Source organism: Diuraphis noxia, unplaced genomic scaffold, assembly GCF_037042655.1.
Source record: "Diuraphis noxia isolate RWA-SAM2 unplaced genomic scaffold, SU_Dnox_SAM2 contig0001, whole genome shotgun sequence".
Classification (NCBI taxonomy): Eukaryota; Metazoa; Arthropoda; class Insecta; order Hemiptera; family Aphididae; genus Diuraphis; species Diuraphis noxia.
The window spans coordinates 61237377-61253293 of record NW_028301711.1 but is presented as its reverse complement, the minus strand read 5'-3'; the positions used below and the strand labels follow the sequence as shown (position 1 = coordinate 61253293).

The 15917-nt window shown below is 26.7% G+C and overlaps 2 protein-coding genes across 2 annotated transcripts in view; one reads left to right on the top strand and one right to left on the bottom strand.

Moving 5' to 3' along the window:
• exex (motor neuron and pancreas homeobox extra-extra) overlaps positions 1 to 4412 on the top strand; it is a 29181-nt gene extending 24769 nt beyond the window's left edge. The window contains exon 3 of the mRNA XM_015519219.2: positions 3589 to 4412. Within this exon, the coding sequence (XP_015374705.2) occupies positions 3589 to 3942 (354 nt within the window). The 3' untranslated portion in view covers positions 3943 to 4412. The remainder of the gene's footprint in view (positions 1 to 3588) is intronic.
• The window catches only part of LOC149061135 (uncharacterized), a 29290-nt gene that overhangs the window by 10532 nt on the left and 2841 nt on the right, over positions 1 to 15917 (bottom strand). The gene's annotated exons all lie outside the window — the stretch shown is intronic.

Below are 15917 nucleotides of genomic sequence, written 5' to 3'. Positions count from 1 at the left end.
TGTTTTAGTACATACGTTAAGATTTTATCATATTTTATGTAAAATAACAAATTATATGTATCATGCATAATGTATATAGGTACCAAAGTTTAACACTAAAATATAACAAACAAAATGAGTTATATTACTTATTATTTACTATTTATTTAAAGTATATAAATGGTAAATACGCTAACACGAATACACAAATTACATAATAGTTCATTAAATAATAATAAATGATAACAGTAATAATAATAATTTAGTAGTAGGTACACTCACAATGTACGTTGTAGGGGATTATAATTAACCTATTCGTCTGCGCAGAGAATACTGGGATTTTAGACTCAGAGTATTATACTGCAGTTATACAGTGAAGAATACAATATTTGAATAAAACAATGTACTTTTTTAGTTTTTTCTGATATCAGCAAAGTGCTGTAAAATTTGTACTATTTTTTACTATACAACCTACAACCTATACACCTATGGATTTTAAATTAATTATTTTCACAATTAGGTGTGACCATAGTAATTTTTCTTTAAATCAAACATGTAAATTTGGTTTTAATATTTTAAATTTCAATAAACGATTAAAATTTAATCTTACTTAATTTTTATTACCTAGTTATTACCCATATACCTATCTAGATTCTAATTGATAATTATATCATCAAATTATAGAAATCTGTACTGAAAATTGGTTTTTTACATAATTGTTTGAAAATTTAAGTATAATAAATATTATGATTATTTTAAACATATATTTGTACTTCAGAGTTTATTAATAAATAAAGATTTTTTTCGAAGTTTGAACGTATTTGAGATACTTTACTAGGAAAACAGTTTTTTTTTTTTTATAAAATGTATATGAAAATATCAAACGTCAAAATTAATCATTAATGAAAAACTTTAATAATACAGTCACTTATTCTTACTCCACAATAAATCTAAATAACCGTTGGCTTGTGAATCGTGACTTATATTTAATTTAAATAAAACTTTTTCAGCTTGTATTTAATATTTTAGTGCCATTAAATTATCAATTATGATGTACTGATATACTTTCTTATCATTAATCATTTTGCAGTTTTATCATATTAGGTATATAATATATGTATCCAAATAATTTGTTATATAATAACATCGTAAGTTATGGTACACAATAATTATCATATGATGTTTGCACATTTTTGGTTTAAAGTTTATACTTAAATTATCTTCAATTTGAATAGATATTGCAACGGAAAAATGCATCATTTATTCATTTCACGCCGCAGTAATATTTAATTATGTATAAAACAGAAACTCAGCAGTTCGTAAAACTTTCTTCATCTTTTTACTTGTATTTTTATAATTATATACTCATCTAAATATTTATGGATACCTCCGATGCGTAGTATACACTGCATAGTGCGCACATACATTCGCACCACCAAGTCCCCTTTTAGACTTAATGGTCCTTATTCTGGTAAATTCCTGAAATGTTTATATTATACGAATGTTAATTGAAGCAATAGCTAGATGTAGAGACTATAAAGATACGTTGGTCGTGATACTTTCATCACGCTCCTCCGAGGCTTCAGAAAGTACCCATCTATTCGACTATCCATGTAGGTACGGTGTACGTTTAAAAATATTGTATACTACACCTACCATCGACAGAAGATTAAAGTCATAACATCTCAGTAACTCAAATAGCCGCACATCATACGTTATTATGTTTATGACCTTTAAGCATACATAATTTATTAAGACCAGTATATCATGTATAATTTTTTCGTACTATACAATAGTGTTCGTTATTTATCCTAATTAAACCTTCTTAAGGTTAGGTTGATTCATAGTTGAGAAAACATACCATCTTGACAAACTATAAACCTATAATATTTTACTTGGGTTCTAATTTGTTAGATGAACAATACAAACAATAAATCGTCAGTGGCATATTTACGGAGTGGTGAATGGGATGGAAACGCCCCCCCCCCCCCCGTTAAGATTTTTTTGTTATAAACAATCATATTAAAATCGTTATAGAGGAAAATTTTAAGGTCATGTAGTCTTATTGTTAATTCATTGAGAGAATTAACTATTGACATTTCTGAAGTGAAGTAAAAAATTTAAATCAATTTGATTTTATAATCTTACTATTATATGCATTAACTATACATACATATAATTTGATAAACTTTTCACCCCTTCTCCCCCTAAAAATAAGTTGTAAATACAGCACTAGCAATTAATAATTCTACATCAAAACTTAATTACTTTCATAGCTTCTCAACTCATTTCATCTGTTTTAAGGGAAGGTATAATATCTATTTTTTTCTCCTGTTGGATAGACTTACAGGTATATAGAGGCTAGAATTTTTCGCCTTAAAAATATTAAGAATATTACGGTTCTATGCTCTAAAATCTCATTGAAATATTATTTTATACGAGTATAAATTCTGACGTCTATTCTTCAATTGGTATTAAATAAAGAAAAAAATATATTTTGTAATATTGAAAACTAAACATAGTTTATTTCATAAATTTAACGATTCACTAAACATCGATTTGAGTTTTATTAAGTCTTGCTAATATAAATCAGACTATATAAAAAAGTATAAAATGTATAAAATATTTTTAATTTTGTTACACAATTTAGGTTTTCTTTAACATCAAAACATACATTTTTTACGCAAATATTGTGTACTTACTTATTCTGTTATTCATTGATGAACTTATATATTTGAAGGTACTTATATAAAAACGTGTAATTATGTTACTTCGTATTAAATCGTATGTATTTACCTATAATACGTACTTAAAATGGGTATTATTCTGAATAATAATAAAACTTTACGACCCAATATCTTTAGATAGTATATTTATTATTTAAAACTTATAAACAATTATTAATTAATTAATCAATAGGAATATAATATTTTTAATTTTTACTAAACATTATAACTTAGTTATAATAACACGTGTCGACGGAAACAGGGTATACTCTTTATCATTAATTTTCCTGCAAATATTTTTTAATTCTGTTTGGGGGGCATTAAAATATACCGATGTTGTTCATGAATCCTTATAACTTATAATTTTTTAACACATGCATTTTGTGCATGTGGAATACAACTTCTTTTTTTCAATAAAACCCCTATTTTAAATTAATTTTCGGATTGATTGATTCTTTTCAAGTAATATTAATCTATTAAATTGTATTCAAAACTTGCAAAATAAGAGCTTAGTATAGTTTTTTAAAAATGTATGTTAAATATTACCATTCTTTTTTTTTTAATTCTACGTATTTTTTTTTTCATTCTAAGCACCACAGTACAATCAAAATTACTATTGTTAAAGTAATACATTATTCATACTATTTAAGAATTATTACATTATTTGATTATTTCATACATTATGGAATAACATAATTTATTATAAAAACATGTATTTTCAGAAAAGACCTATCATTATAGTTATTTGTTATTACACTCATTATTTATTTTAAATATTAATTTTTCATTCTATTCGACTGTATTTCTGTACTAACGAAAATAACTTGATTGCCTATCAACATAATTGCAGATAATAGTTTGATCCTAATATTCTATATTTTAGGTAAAAATTTGGTTTCAAAATCGACGAATGAAATGGAAGCGCAGTAAAAAAGCTCAACAAGAAGCTAAAATATCTTCGAGAGATGAAACGGCGTTGGAAAAACGAGGAACCGTAAATATTCGAACATGTGGTACTGGGAGTAATGATCTACAAAGTAACTCCAACATTAGATCTCCTGATGAATCTCGCATAAAAATAGACTGCCCAACATCTTCTGCTGCCACATCCATTCAAACACAATCTCATCATAACTCTACTGCTCAACTAAGCCATAATTACCACAACATAAACAATATTAGATCGCACGAGCAAGACGGTAATTGCGAGTCATTATACAGACCGTACGTATCATAACAAATTTTCGAGTAAATTTTTTTCATGTATAAAGTTCCGATCAAAATGATAACAACGTTGGTCAGTTTGTATTATAAACATTATTAACTGGTTTTAATTATTTTATAATATAATTATAATAAGATCAAATCGATATACATTATATTGTTTTTTATATACCTATCATAATATTTTACTTTTAAATAAAATAATAATTTATTAACAAGACAATTAAAAAGTAATGTATTCATTTAAACATATTTCTAAGCCTTTAGAAATTATTTGAAAATCATTATATTTAACAAAACATGTATACCTAACTAAAAAATTTTAATTTTATGTAATGAATATATTAATCCAAGTTTTCAGTAATATATTTGTTTAAAATAATCGTCTGAAATAGTATATTATCATAATTCATGATTTATAATATGATAAACACATCGTGCATACTTGTATTTTAGTAAAATATTGTTATTTACCGAGTTTATTTACTTTTACATAAATTTAATGTTCTTTAACAATATTGTAAAATATTTATTTTAGTTTTACGAGAGAGATAATTGTATGTTTTTGTGTGACTGTTTTTATTCGTACTTACTACCTACTAATTTAATATTATGAAATATTTTAATAATAGATAATATGAAGTATATTTAATGGATTTAAATGATAGTACTCAATCAAAATCTGAAAATTGTTTAAGTGCACGCTTTGTTCATGTAAACTGTAAATAACTTATGATATGTGAATATTACAGAAAAAATAAAATAAAATATTATATATAAAACAAAAATTGCTTAAATTTCTCATCAAAATCTGATGTAGGTACCAAACACTGTATTAGAGGCTCTTACAATATTAATTTATCATCTATACTCATTTATTTTATATGACCTACGCTATAATACAATAAAGTCTATTTGGTTATTAGTTTATGTGTAATTAAATAAATAAGCAAGCTATAAACCTTCATAAAATGTCCTTTTAGGATTCGCATTGTTGAATTATGGAGATACTGTATAGTATTTACTAGTTTCACCATACATATGTAATTCCTACAGTAATTAACATGCGTAGCCACCTACCAAGTGGTATTACCATACCACTATGCAATACAAGTATACAAAACACCTAGGTACAATGGTACCATTATTGCGAAATCACTGTTCAATTAATTTAATTAGGTAGAATTTCATAGTCCAGTAATCCAGCGCTGAATTATTTGAATAGATCATATTTTAATGTAATATATAGAAGTAGGTAAACAGAATTATCACTAGGTTACTCGTTAAAGTATGCAGGTAAAACAATATTAATAAATAATTATAATTATAATTAAATTGTAATAAAAATATAGAACTGTTTCGTCGTTATTAACCCCGTATAATTTAATAATCAAAAATCAAATTTCTGTTAAAAGAAAAATAACGCTATTGATATTTGATACATCAATAATATATAAAACGGGCTTACATGGCACCGACAATGTGAAAATTATAATACGCAGTAAATTCAATTAATAAAATTGTGTTATTAATAACATATTTTACAAGATTAAAATATGTTCTCGTTAATTACAGTATAAACGCATTAATTCAATAAGTTAAATGTGTGACATTGATCCTAAATACATACGAACGATGGTCCCGTTAAAGAAAACAAATGAGCTAGGGCGAGTTTACAATTTCCTTCAGAGATTAAAAAGTGGTTTTATGTTAGGCGGAGCAAGCAAGGAGCGGTCCACCAACGTGCCAATGTGAACAGGCGGCGTTTAGGGGAGGGAGGAGAGTTTTCGCCGCAGCTCTAATTAGCTCCAGATTAAAGTAATGTCGAGGGAGCTATTAGAGACATTTAGCTGTTAATTAAAACTGTTTTCCAGCCGGTCCAACTGCGGGTAAACGTGGTAGACACAGGGGAAAACGCTCGTAAAAACTTGTGATTAATGATCAACGAGAGAGGAATAAAACTGTATTCTACTGGCTAGCCATTTGATGAAAACGACTATGGAATCGCTTTTCTTCTTCATTTTCACCCTCGTATAGTTTACATACAATACTCTAATTGAAAAAAAAAACCAAATAATATTTTATTCAAATTCGATTTTTCCCCTGTACCTACCTGGTGTACCTATACTAATTTTACAGACAAATTTAAACCGACACTTGCTTTTATATTGTTCATAACTGTTAACATAACTTGTTTATAATTTTGTCGACTTTGCACAAAAATTTATTATTTTAATTTCCATGAATTGGTTATAAATGGTAAAAAGAACCAAAATCAATTCATGATGAGACCTAAAAAACGAAAAGAATTATTGTCTTATAGATGTGTGTTTTTTTAAATATAATTAGCCAGAACTCTAATTCTAATAAATACTACGCACGAATAAAAAAGTCATTATATAATAATTATTAATAATCAAAAACTACAATATTATAATTCTAGATTATTAGTTAAGTAGGTTCCTTTATTACAATGGTTTCACGTATTCATTGATATTTTATTACTAGTTCAAGGTAATTTATTATAAGTTTTTCGTGATTTTGATACTTCGTAAAATTATTGAGGATTTACACTTAAATTTTTTTTTTATTAAACTAATAAAAAATTATAAGAAACATTATAATAAATTATTAAGGTTTTTGACCGGGCAAAAATTAACAATAATTGAAAAAAAACTGAAAAAATCTAAAATTACCCATCATGACTAAAATATAGTTTAAAAAAGAATCAAAATATTTAAAGAATATTATTATGCATAGAAAATGGTTGAAATTTTTTTTTTAAATTTGTGAAAATAACATAAGTATCCATTGTTATAAGTTTTTGAGTTACACCAGTTTTTTGGCCAAAAAAAAAAATAAAATTGATTTTGTCAGAATTTGGTTTTGTGTAAAAATTCCATTTTTCTTAAATATTTTTTTCTTCCCATTGCTTTTTCAAACTACAAGGATTCTTTTACTTTTGACCCTCTTCCTAAGTTACCAACTAGATTCACTTTTCTTCCAATATAAATGCTTAAGTTGAGAGTTGAAAATGTTTTCTATTATAAAAAATTATTTTGTTATAATTCTAAAATAATTTGTGAACTTGAAACATATATCATCAAATTTAAGTATACACAATTACACAATCATATTTTCAATTTATTTTAAAATTTTACACTATACCTATTTTAAATTTTAAATTACCTACATTAACTTCCTCAATACCAATATATATACTCGTCCACACCTTCTGTACAGCAGATGGTTATAGTGGTCACTTAATTTCCCCCTTTATTTTTTTAATGTTTTTCATATAATTCTAACTTAAGGGTAACACAATATTTCGTATAAATTTGAGTGAAATACTGACATTTATAGTTATACTATCCAAAATGAAAGAGCAAATATTGTATTATCATCATCATTAATCAATCAAAAGTAATTTTTAATAGATTAAATGTGCGTGAAAAGAAAAACATTATAAATATCATGGTAATATAAGTATATAAGTACAATATAACAATATATTAATAATAATTATAGTTTTTTACCAATTTGTAAATGTTTAACCTAAAATTATAAATACCTACTTGTTGGATAATTTAAAAGCTTTTTCAGCTAACATTTTATTGTTTTTAGTTAAAATCTAACTTAATTGCTTTATCTTTATGTGTACGATAATCATTAAGTATAAAATAAATTATCTGCATATGATGATAAACCAGCACAGCTGAAGGGATTTATCGATAGTATATACTTAAGATTTAAAGAATAAGTAACTGGCACTCATAACGCTTCACTCATCTTGGTATAATTCTGTGCTGTTTTAGTATTTTAAATTTAATAACTATGATTAGATTTGCAAATTTCGTAAAGTAGAAAGTAGAAATAACTTCACATTTATTATGGTTTTACTTTTTCCAAGATAGGTATGGGTTAGAAATTGTTTAAAAATGTATTCATACATATTATATTATAGGTACCTACTAATTTCCAATTTTGTAATGTATGAATCAATATTAGATTAGGAATATTCCATTCGAAAATTAGAAAAAAATAAAATTTTAATTTTGTAGTTATCACTTGCCTGCATAGTACGTATAGTACGTACAGTAAGATATCTGTATATCATATTTATGCTCTGTTCAACTTAAGAAACATAGTCGGTGGCGACCAGTTTTCGTCCGTCCTCAGTCAGGTAAAACTCGCTTGTCATTCTACCCGATCGAATATCTGTATACCTGTCATGTAATATTGGCCGCCGACTACGTTTCTTAACTTGAACAGAGTATATAGTCTGTCACATTAGGACACCCATAATTTTATCTTTTGTAGAACAGAAAGCGTTAAAACAAAATACGGACCTAATGACAAATTATTTTACTCAACACATGAGTTAAGTTTGTAAAAGAGTTCAGTTACCCGTAAATATAACCTAAACAATTTAAGGAATTATGTGTGCGTAAAACAGTTGTCCAATTACAGTTAAATTTATTGCATTATTCGCAAATTAATTACCTATTGAAACTCACTGGATTAAACAGCAGCCTTAAACACAAGTTAAATTTTCCATTTTGGACTAAAATATTGTTGTACAGAAATATTTTAATGAGGTATAAAATCATTAAGTTTAAATATTTTATTTAATAACGGTCAACCATTGACTTATTGTATAGATAGTGTTTGTGTGACTATGAATCTGTAATAATAGAGACCGGTTTACGATTAAGCTAGCCGCGACCTCATCATGTTATAAAAATAAAAAAAATTACTAGAATAAAATAACCAAATTGTATTTTGTATATTATTGCATAAAATATTTAACAATGATCCATCCATCATAGGCCATATTATATTCCGTTTATGTATATGACATGTAAACATTATGTGTTTTAAACTTGAGAAAATTTTTAATCATGTGAAACACTTACTAGGTAGTAGGTACGCGTTGTAAAATTGATTAATATGGTATTTTTTTCACTTTTTTAAAGATATTATAACATCTGAGAAGGTATCTGACTTGAATCATTGTTAATAGTACCTAATATTTTTTTCAAAATAGGTAGGTACTAATGAATTTATATAAACCAAAGGTTAATAATAACTAACCTATATATTCTATAAATAATTGTAAAATAAAATATTATATTTTAGCAATGATAAAATATGGAAACACAAGACAAGTAGATAACTATATAAATATAGGTAATATATACATTCTATAGACCTTCTATAAAAGTAAACCATAGTAGACTAGGTAATTGTTTTCAAAAATTGTAACGGTATTGCATTGTGCCAAAGAACCATAACATAAAAAGTAGAGCCATCTTATAATCTTAACGTTTCAGGCCGATAAACATTTGCAGGAAATTACACTTCCTGTTATTAAAATATCGAAGGCACAGCTCTTCTTTACAAAAATTGTATTGAAAAAAAAATTACAAACTGTCAACTCGTGTTCACTGTCACAAAGGTAATTAATGTACAAAATATTATCGTTTCGTCGCTCTCAAATGTATATTATAATAAGAATAATACGCAGGCGCATTAAAAATATAATATGCACATATTGTGCCAGTATGTAAGCGAATAGCGAGACGGCTCGTGTCCTGTCGTCGGTCACATACCTATATAGTCATATAAGTATAATATACCCAACATTAACGGTGGAGAGAGCTGAAGGCAACCTTAGCTGTAACGGGGTTCGCCATTAATACTGTTCATATATATTGAAACGTTTAAATGTAATCAGATAATTGATGTAATAAAGTACTTAGAATATTATAAATGATAATACACGTATCCTCATCTAAGAGTGCTAAGACAGAGATCGGCGTTGCAAAAGATTGATAAAAAATAAAATTAAAATAGGCTGTAATACCTGTTTTGGGTTTGTTTATAAATTTAAAAAAGTAATATGTTATCAGTTTCAACTGATGTGTTGTAGAAAAGTTTAAATTTAAAATAATAAAAGAGATATAATTACTTTGACAACAATAATAAACGGTTCATGTTCGTATAGATATTTTTAGATATTATGTTACAAAAAAGTTTTTTATAAGTAACAGAGTAATACAATATTTAAATTTAAATTTTTATTCTTAAGAAATCCTGGCTATGTTACTGGACTCATATATTGTGTATAATTATAATTTTCACAAAAATTAATATCGATTATATACCTACTATTTATACGTAATCACTCAATAGTCAATAGTTATGATTTTATAAGATTAAATATATTATAGGTATCTGTTTAAGTGGCTGTTAGAACTATGATAAATTCTAAGCTTAAACGATTAGCCTAACTGTGGTAATAGGTACATTAGATAAATTTGCCGTGAAATGATTCACAGGTAATTTAGGTTAATGCAGTTGATGCAAAGTCATTGACCAGGTAAGTAGTCTAAATATTGAATGCAATTTAACATCTTGAGAAGTTATTGACATTTTCCATTAAATTATCAATAAAACTCGAACACACTTCATTAAGTATTTGTATAAATGATATAATCCAATGTTTTGTATTTTTCTATACCAACGCTGAAAATGCAAAATGAAAATGATCTCCTAAAATATTATTAACTGCAACTTGTACCTATTATATAGATATAGTAGGCATTACAAATTGTTCTTATAGCAACATAATTAGACTTAATGAAACTAAACATTATATTATATAGATTGGAACATACATATATGATATAGGCTAATAATATGATTAGGTAACCAAACATTTTCACTTCAATAAACAAAATGTTCAATCTCTCATATTCAATGGACGAAATATTCAAATACCGTAATATAAGCTTCGATTAAAAACGAAATTCGGATGTTCAATATATTTTATTTTATATATCAGGAAATGACAACAATATCTGTAGGCACACCGTATTTAATGAGAGAGGTAGTAAAAGTTTAACAACGATTTTAATTTATCCCTCTGCAATCCAAAAGAATGTCTAACTCATCAAAACATTGCTCTCGCTGTTTCTATTGAAACAGTCATGTGACATAAATACATAATGCTTTCTAACATGTGAATTACAAGTCGAGCACGATGCAATCAAAGAACACTCTTAGTCGTTAGGCTTATAATTTTTAAGTACTATATAGGTACCTAATATCTGCGCAATAGTGCGCATGACAAATATTAAAAAGTCGGAACCTCCGACACAAAGAAAATGAATACTATTTTAATGGAATCGCTTATTTTTTATTGGTGGCCCAATGGTTACGCAGTTGACGCTGTGTGACTTTAGTTTCGTCAACTACATTTTCATGCCGCATCTTAGTAATCAATGACCTAATTGTTGAATGCTTGTGATTCACTTAAATAACACTATATATTTACTTTGACGTGGATGACGCAAGTCATCATATGTAAGTGATTACAGTTGGCGCAATATTAGTGGAGCCATTGAAAAATTTCCCTCTATATACCAAGTAGAAACTTCAGTTAAATATTTTAAACCATTATCTGTTGTGTAAATAATTATTCGTTCAGTTTCGTTAATTTCAGTATCGGCAACAAAAATTGAGTTGAATTTTCACCCAAAAAACACCAACCATTCTCAATAACTAATTGATTAAGAAAATTAGGATTTATTAGATTGTTCTTCGATTTTTTTCTCCTTAATCTTCTTTTCACGATTTCTTCGGCTGGCATCAGAACTTTTGTTTGGTTTCAATTCAGTTTTGTTATCACTTCAGAAAATATTTGCCCTAGCTTCTTTGATTATCATTTGAAACTTGAAGCATTTCATTAGGTAACACATTTTGACATTGATTTCCCCTGTATTTTTGGTACATTTAATCAGATGTGTTGTGATGACCACACGTTCAGAACAGCCCAATTCAGATTGTTATATTCCTGGAAATCTTAATGAATTTGATTTCATGCCATGCCATGACATTCTTTTAATGCCTTTATATTTTATAGTATACATGTGCCCTCTAAATAAGGCTTTTAATTTTTTAGTCATCTATGTTTGACCTATTTATGTCCATTTATTAATTTTTATTAAATTGTTTAAAATTTAAACTTCATGAAAACCGAACGACGTTGATGACGATGAAGACAATAATGACTTATTATAAATTTATAGGTAATTATAACTGTAATAAATTTTAGATTCTGAGCGGAGCGATGAATGTATTGATTTTACTGTGATGATGTGTGTGTTTTTTTTTTTTTTTTTTGTGTGTCTGTCATCACGTTTTGGGACAGTAAAAATACTTCGATTTTTGACTTCAGTACCTCGTTCGATCAGAAAGTGAATCTAGTTGGTAGTACTTTGGGGGGGTCAAAAGTAAAAAATTACTAATACTAATTACTAATACTTTTCTAAATAATCGAGAAAAACAAACTAAAAATTACGGGAAAAACGGGAAATTTTACGCACAATCAGTTTTCGACAAAATCGATTTTGGTTTTTAATGTAACATTAAAACAAATGACCATATATACATGGAATTTTCACCGAATGTTTATATAAGTATATTCTATCCACCATGCAATTTTCAAAAATTTTCGACTTATGTTGAACTATTCATAGGTATTTGAAATTTTCGATCATTATTAGTTTTTTTTAAAATTAATATCGATAAAAATTTATTTGTTAGGCAGAAATGCTTGAAAATTTAATACAAGGCTCTTAACATATTGTTACAATAGCAGTTGAAAAATAAAATAAATTCATCGTCACAATTTTTTTTTAAAGCATTCAAAGTTTGAATTTCGACAAAATACGTAAAAATCACAAAAATTCACAAATTATTTTAATCTAGAAATTCATAAAAAATTTTCTATTTAAATCTAAGATTTGAACATTTAATTCAAGATTCCTTACAAGTTTGTTAATCTTTATCACGAATAAAAAGTCCACCGGAAATATATTTAAAGTTTGAGTTTTGACAACATATTATATAAAAATCACGAAAATTCACAAATTATTTTAAGCTAGAAATTCATAAAAAATTTTCCTTTTATATCTAAGATTTGAAAATTTAATATATGGCTCCTAACATATTTTTACAATAGCAGGTGAAAAATAAAAGAAATATATTAGCACAATTTTTTTTTACAAGCATTCAAAGTTTGAATTTTGACAACATGTGTAAAAATCACGAAAATCACGAAAATTCGCAAATTATTTTTAACTAGAAATGCATAAAAAACTTTTCTTTTTAAATCTAAGATTTGAAACTTTTTAATAATCTATAATATATTCTAGACAGATAAACCGTCTTCGTTCAGAATTGTTTTTCGTATACAATAATATAATATCATTGGATTCAAATTTAATTCCATCCATTACAGTAACCCACTTGTAACCTACTGTACAGCAGAGCGACCCGCCTTTTTAAGTTTGAAAACCAGACACTAAATATAAGTAGTATAGCGTTAGGCCTAACCTAACCGTCAAAACGTTATAGTCCGTATAGCCCTATAGGTACATTTAACAAAATCTAATAATAAATAATAATCCGATAAAATTATTAGTCACTCACAATCGTCGATAATATAAACGATAAGAATAAAAGATACGTATTTCGTTTAGAATACAGATATATTATGGCATGGAATCTCGTGAAATTTTCAGGTTAAGATACAATATTATTATTATATATTTTTAGATTTTACCTTTATCGTAGTTGTGTACATGTGTTTGTATACAGCGCGTCGATCTACGAGCTTGGTGAACTATGCTAATATTAAAAAATATTCTACATTGTAGGTAGTTTTTATTTAATCTATACATTTTTGTGCAGCAGGCCCGTATACAAAGGGGGGTGGTTCAACCCACCACTCAACCCCTCCCCCCCCCCGAAATTTTTAAAGTAGATATATATTTATAATTTAACAAAACGTAACTATACACACGTCTTTATGTATAAATGTATAATTGTACGGGCGCTCGGGAATTGGGCCACATTTTAACTACCTGTTTCGTATAAAATATTTATTGACATTTTACTACCCGGAGATTGGGCCACAAATTAAATCTATATTTTTTACCCGGAGATTGGGCCATAAAAGTATAGCACACAAATATACTATTAATATGAATAAAATTATAACGTTTATTAACTAATTATTATTTTTTTTAAATACTTCCATACAGATTTAACTAATTTAATATATAAAAAGGTCCATAAAATTAGTCAAATATGAAATAATTTTTATAAATAATGCCAATACTCATTTTACAAATATAATACAAGGTCCATAAAGTTAGTCAAAAAATAAATGTAGTAATAAAAAGTGGCCTACCTGTAATAAATATAAAATTTTAGTGGCCCAATTACCGTATACCTTTGGGAAAAAAGGTGAATTGTGGCCCTATTCCCGGGCGCCCAATTGTACAACTACAGTTTATTTTAAGTATTTGTACATTTCCCTCTACTCATTACACGTTATCTGTTTTAGAAATTGACAAACGTATAGGTACTATTATTAATTATTACGTTATTGCAATCTTGTCGGAAGACGGACTTAACCGCTTTATAGATGTTCAATTGTTTCGTGTTCACCAATATTGTTCAGTATGTTTTTCAGAAGTATTCAGTAGGTAATGATATAAAATATAACGTGTATTTAATTTAATTATATTTCTTAATAACTGTGTGTCCGTGTATCTGTTAACTGTTACATTATATTTTATTCATTTTTCGAAAAATGAAACGAAGTTTGCCATCTCAGTCGTCAATATTTAATTTTTTTCTTAAGAAAACCGATCAAACTGAATTGGATTCAGTATTACTACAGAAGAAGTTCCGTGTGTGTCTACTACTGCATCGAACGGTGCAATAGAAAGTACTGATTTACCAGAACTTCGAGATATTGGACGGTATGTAGATGTTAGAATAACTGAAGATAAATTAAAGTAAGATTTATTAAAAAATCCGTGGCTTCCTTCTTCAAATTATAATTTTCCAATATTGTCAAAAATAAAATTAAAATTCCAAATGTCTTGGTTAACACGGTTTTCTTGGTTAGTTTATTCAAAACAATTAGAAAGAGCATTATGTAAAGTATGTGTTTTATTTTCTAATGAGTGCACCGGAAAAGGTTCAAATCAAAACGTGGGTACTTTAGTAAGTAAACCTTTTATTAAATGGAAAGATGCTTTAGAATGTTTTATAAATTGCATTCTCATACAGAATACCATAAATTGTCTGTTATACGCGTGGATGAATTTTTAAAAATAATGAATAACAAAAAACTATAATAAAATTATTATTATTTATTTTATATTTTGTAGTGTATAATATTATTAATAAAATTATAATATAATTATGTACTTTTAGTTCATGTATTAAAAATATTTTAAACCCCCCCCCCCCCCCGAAAATTGATCCTGGATACGTGCTTGTTGTGCAGTATATATTTTGTGCTATTATTAGGTACAACAAACGTAATTTATTTCATTAATCTTACGAGTTGATTGAATAATTTTATATTTGAGCTAATTTTATTACGAAGTAAAGCGTAATCTACTAATTTTTCTAAAAACGAATACATTTTTGGTTTAAGTATTTTGTCCTTGGATATTTTGACCGATTGCCTTACAACTTTAAAAATTATGAATTATAATGAAACAAGATCACAGTAGTTAGGTATGGTTTTTATAAAATGCATTTTTGAAAATATTTTGTTAAGGTACCTAAGCAACTATTTCCTTTAAAATGTGTAATGCTATTTTTATTAGTAAAAATAAAAATAAGATACGCCGTCTATAACTATCAACTCGTAAATAAACACGATTTAATAATTATATTATGATAAAACCTACCTATAAAGTTTGTATTGGTGGGTAAATAATATTGTCATTCACACTTCATTGAATCAAAAATATAATAGGTAACAATTGTTATTTTTAAAACAAATGAAATAAGTGCTAAGATTACTGTTATTGTTATTATTTTATTAACCATTGTTGTACCTAGGTACTTCATTATGATGGTGAAAGGTATGCAGGCCAACTGGAACTGGCTTGT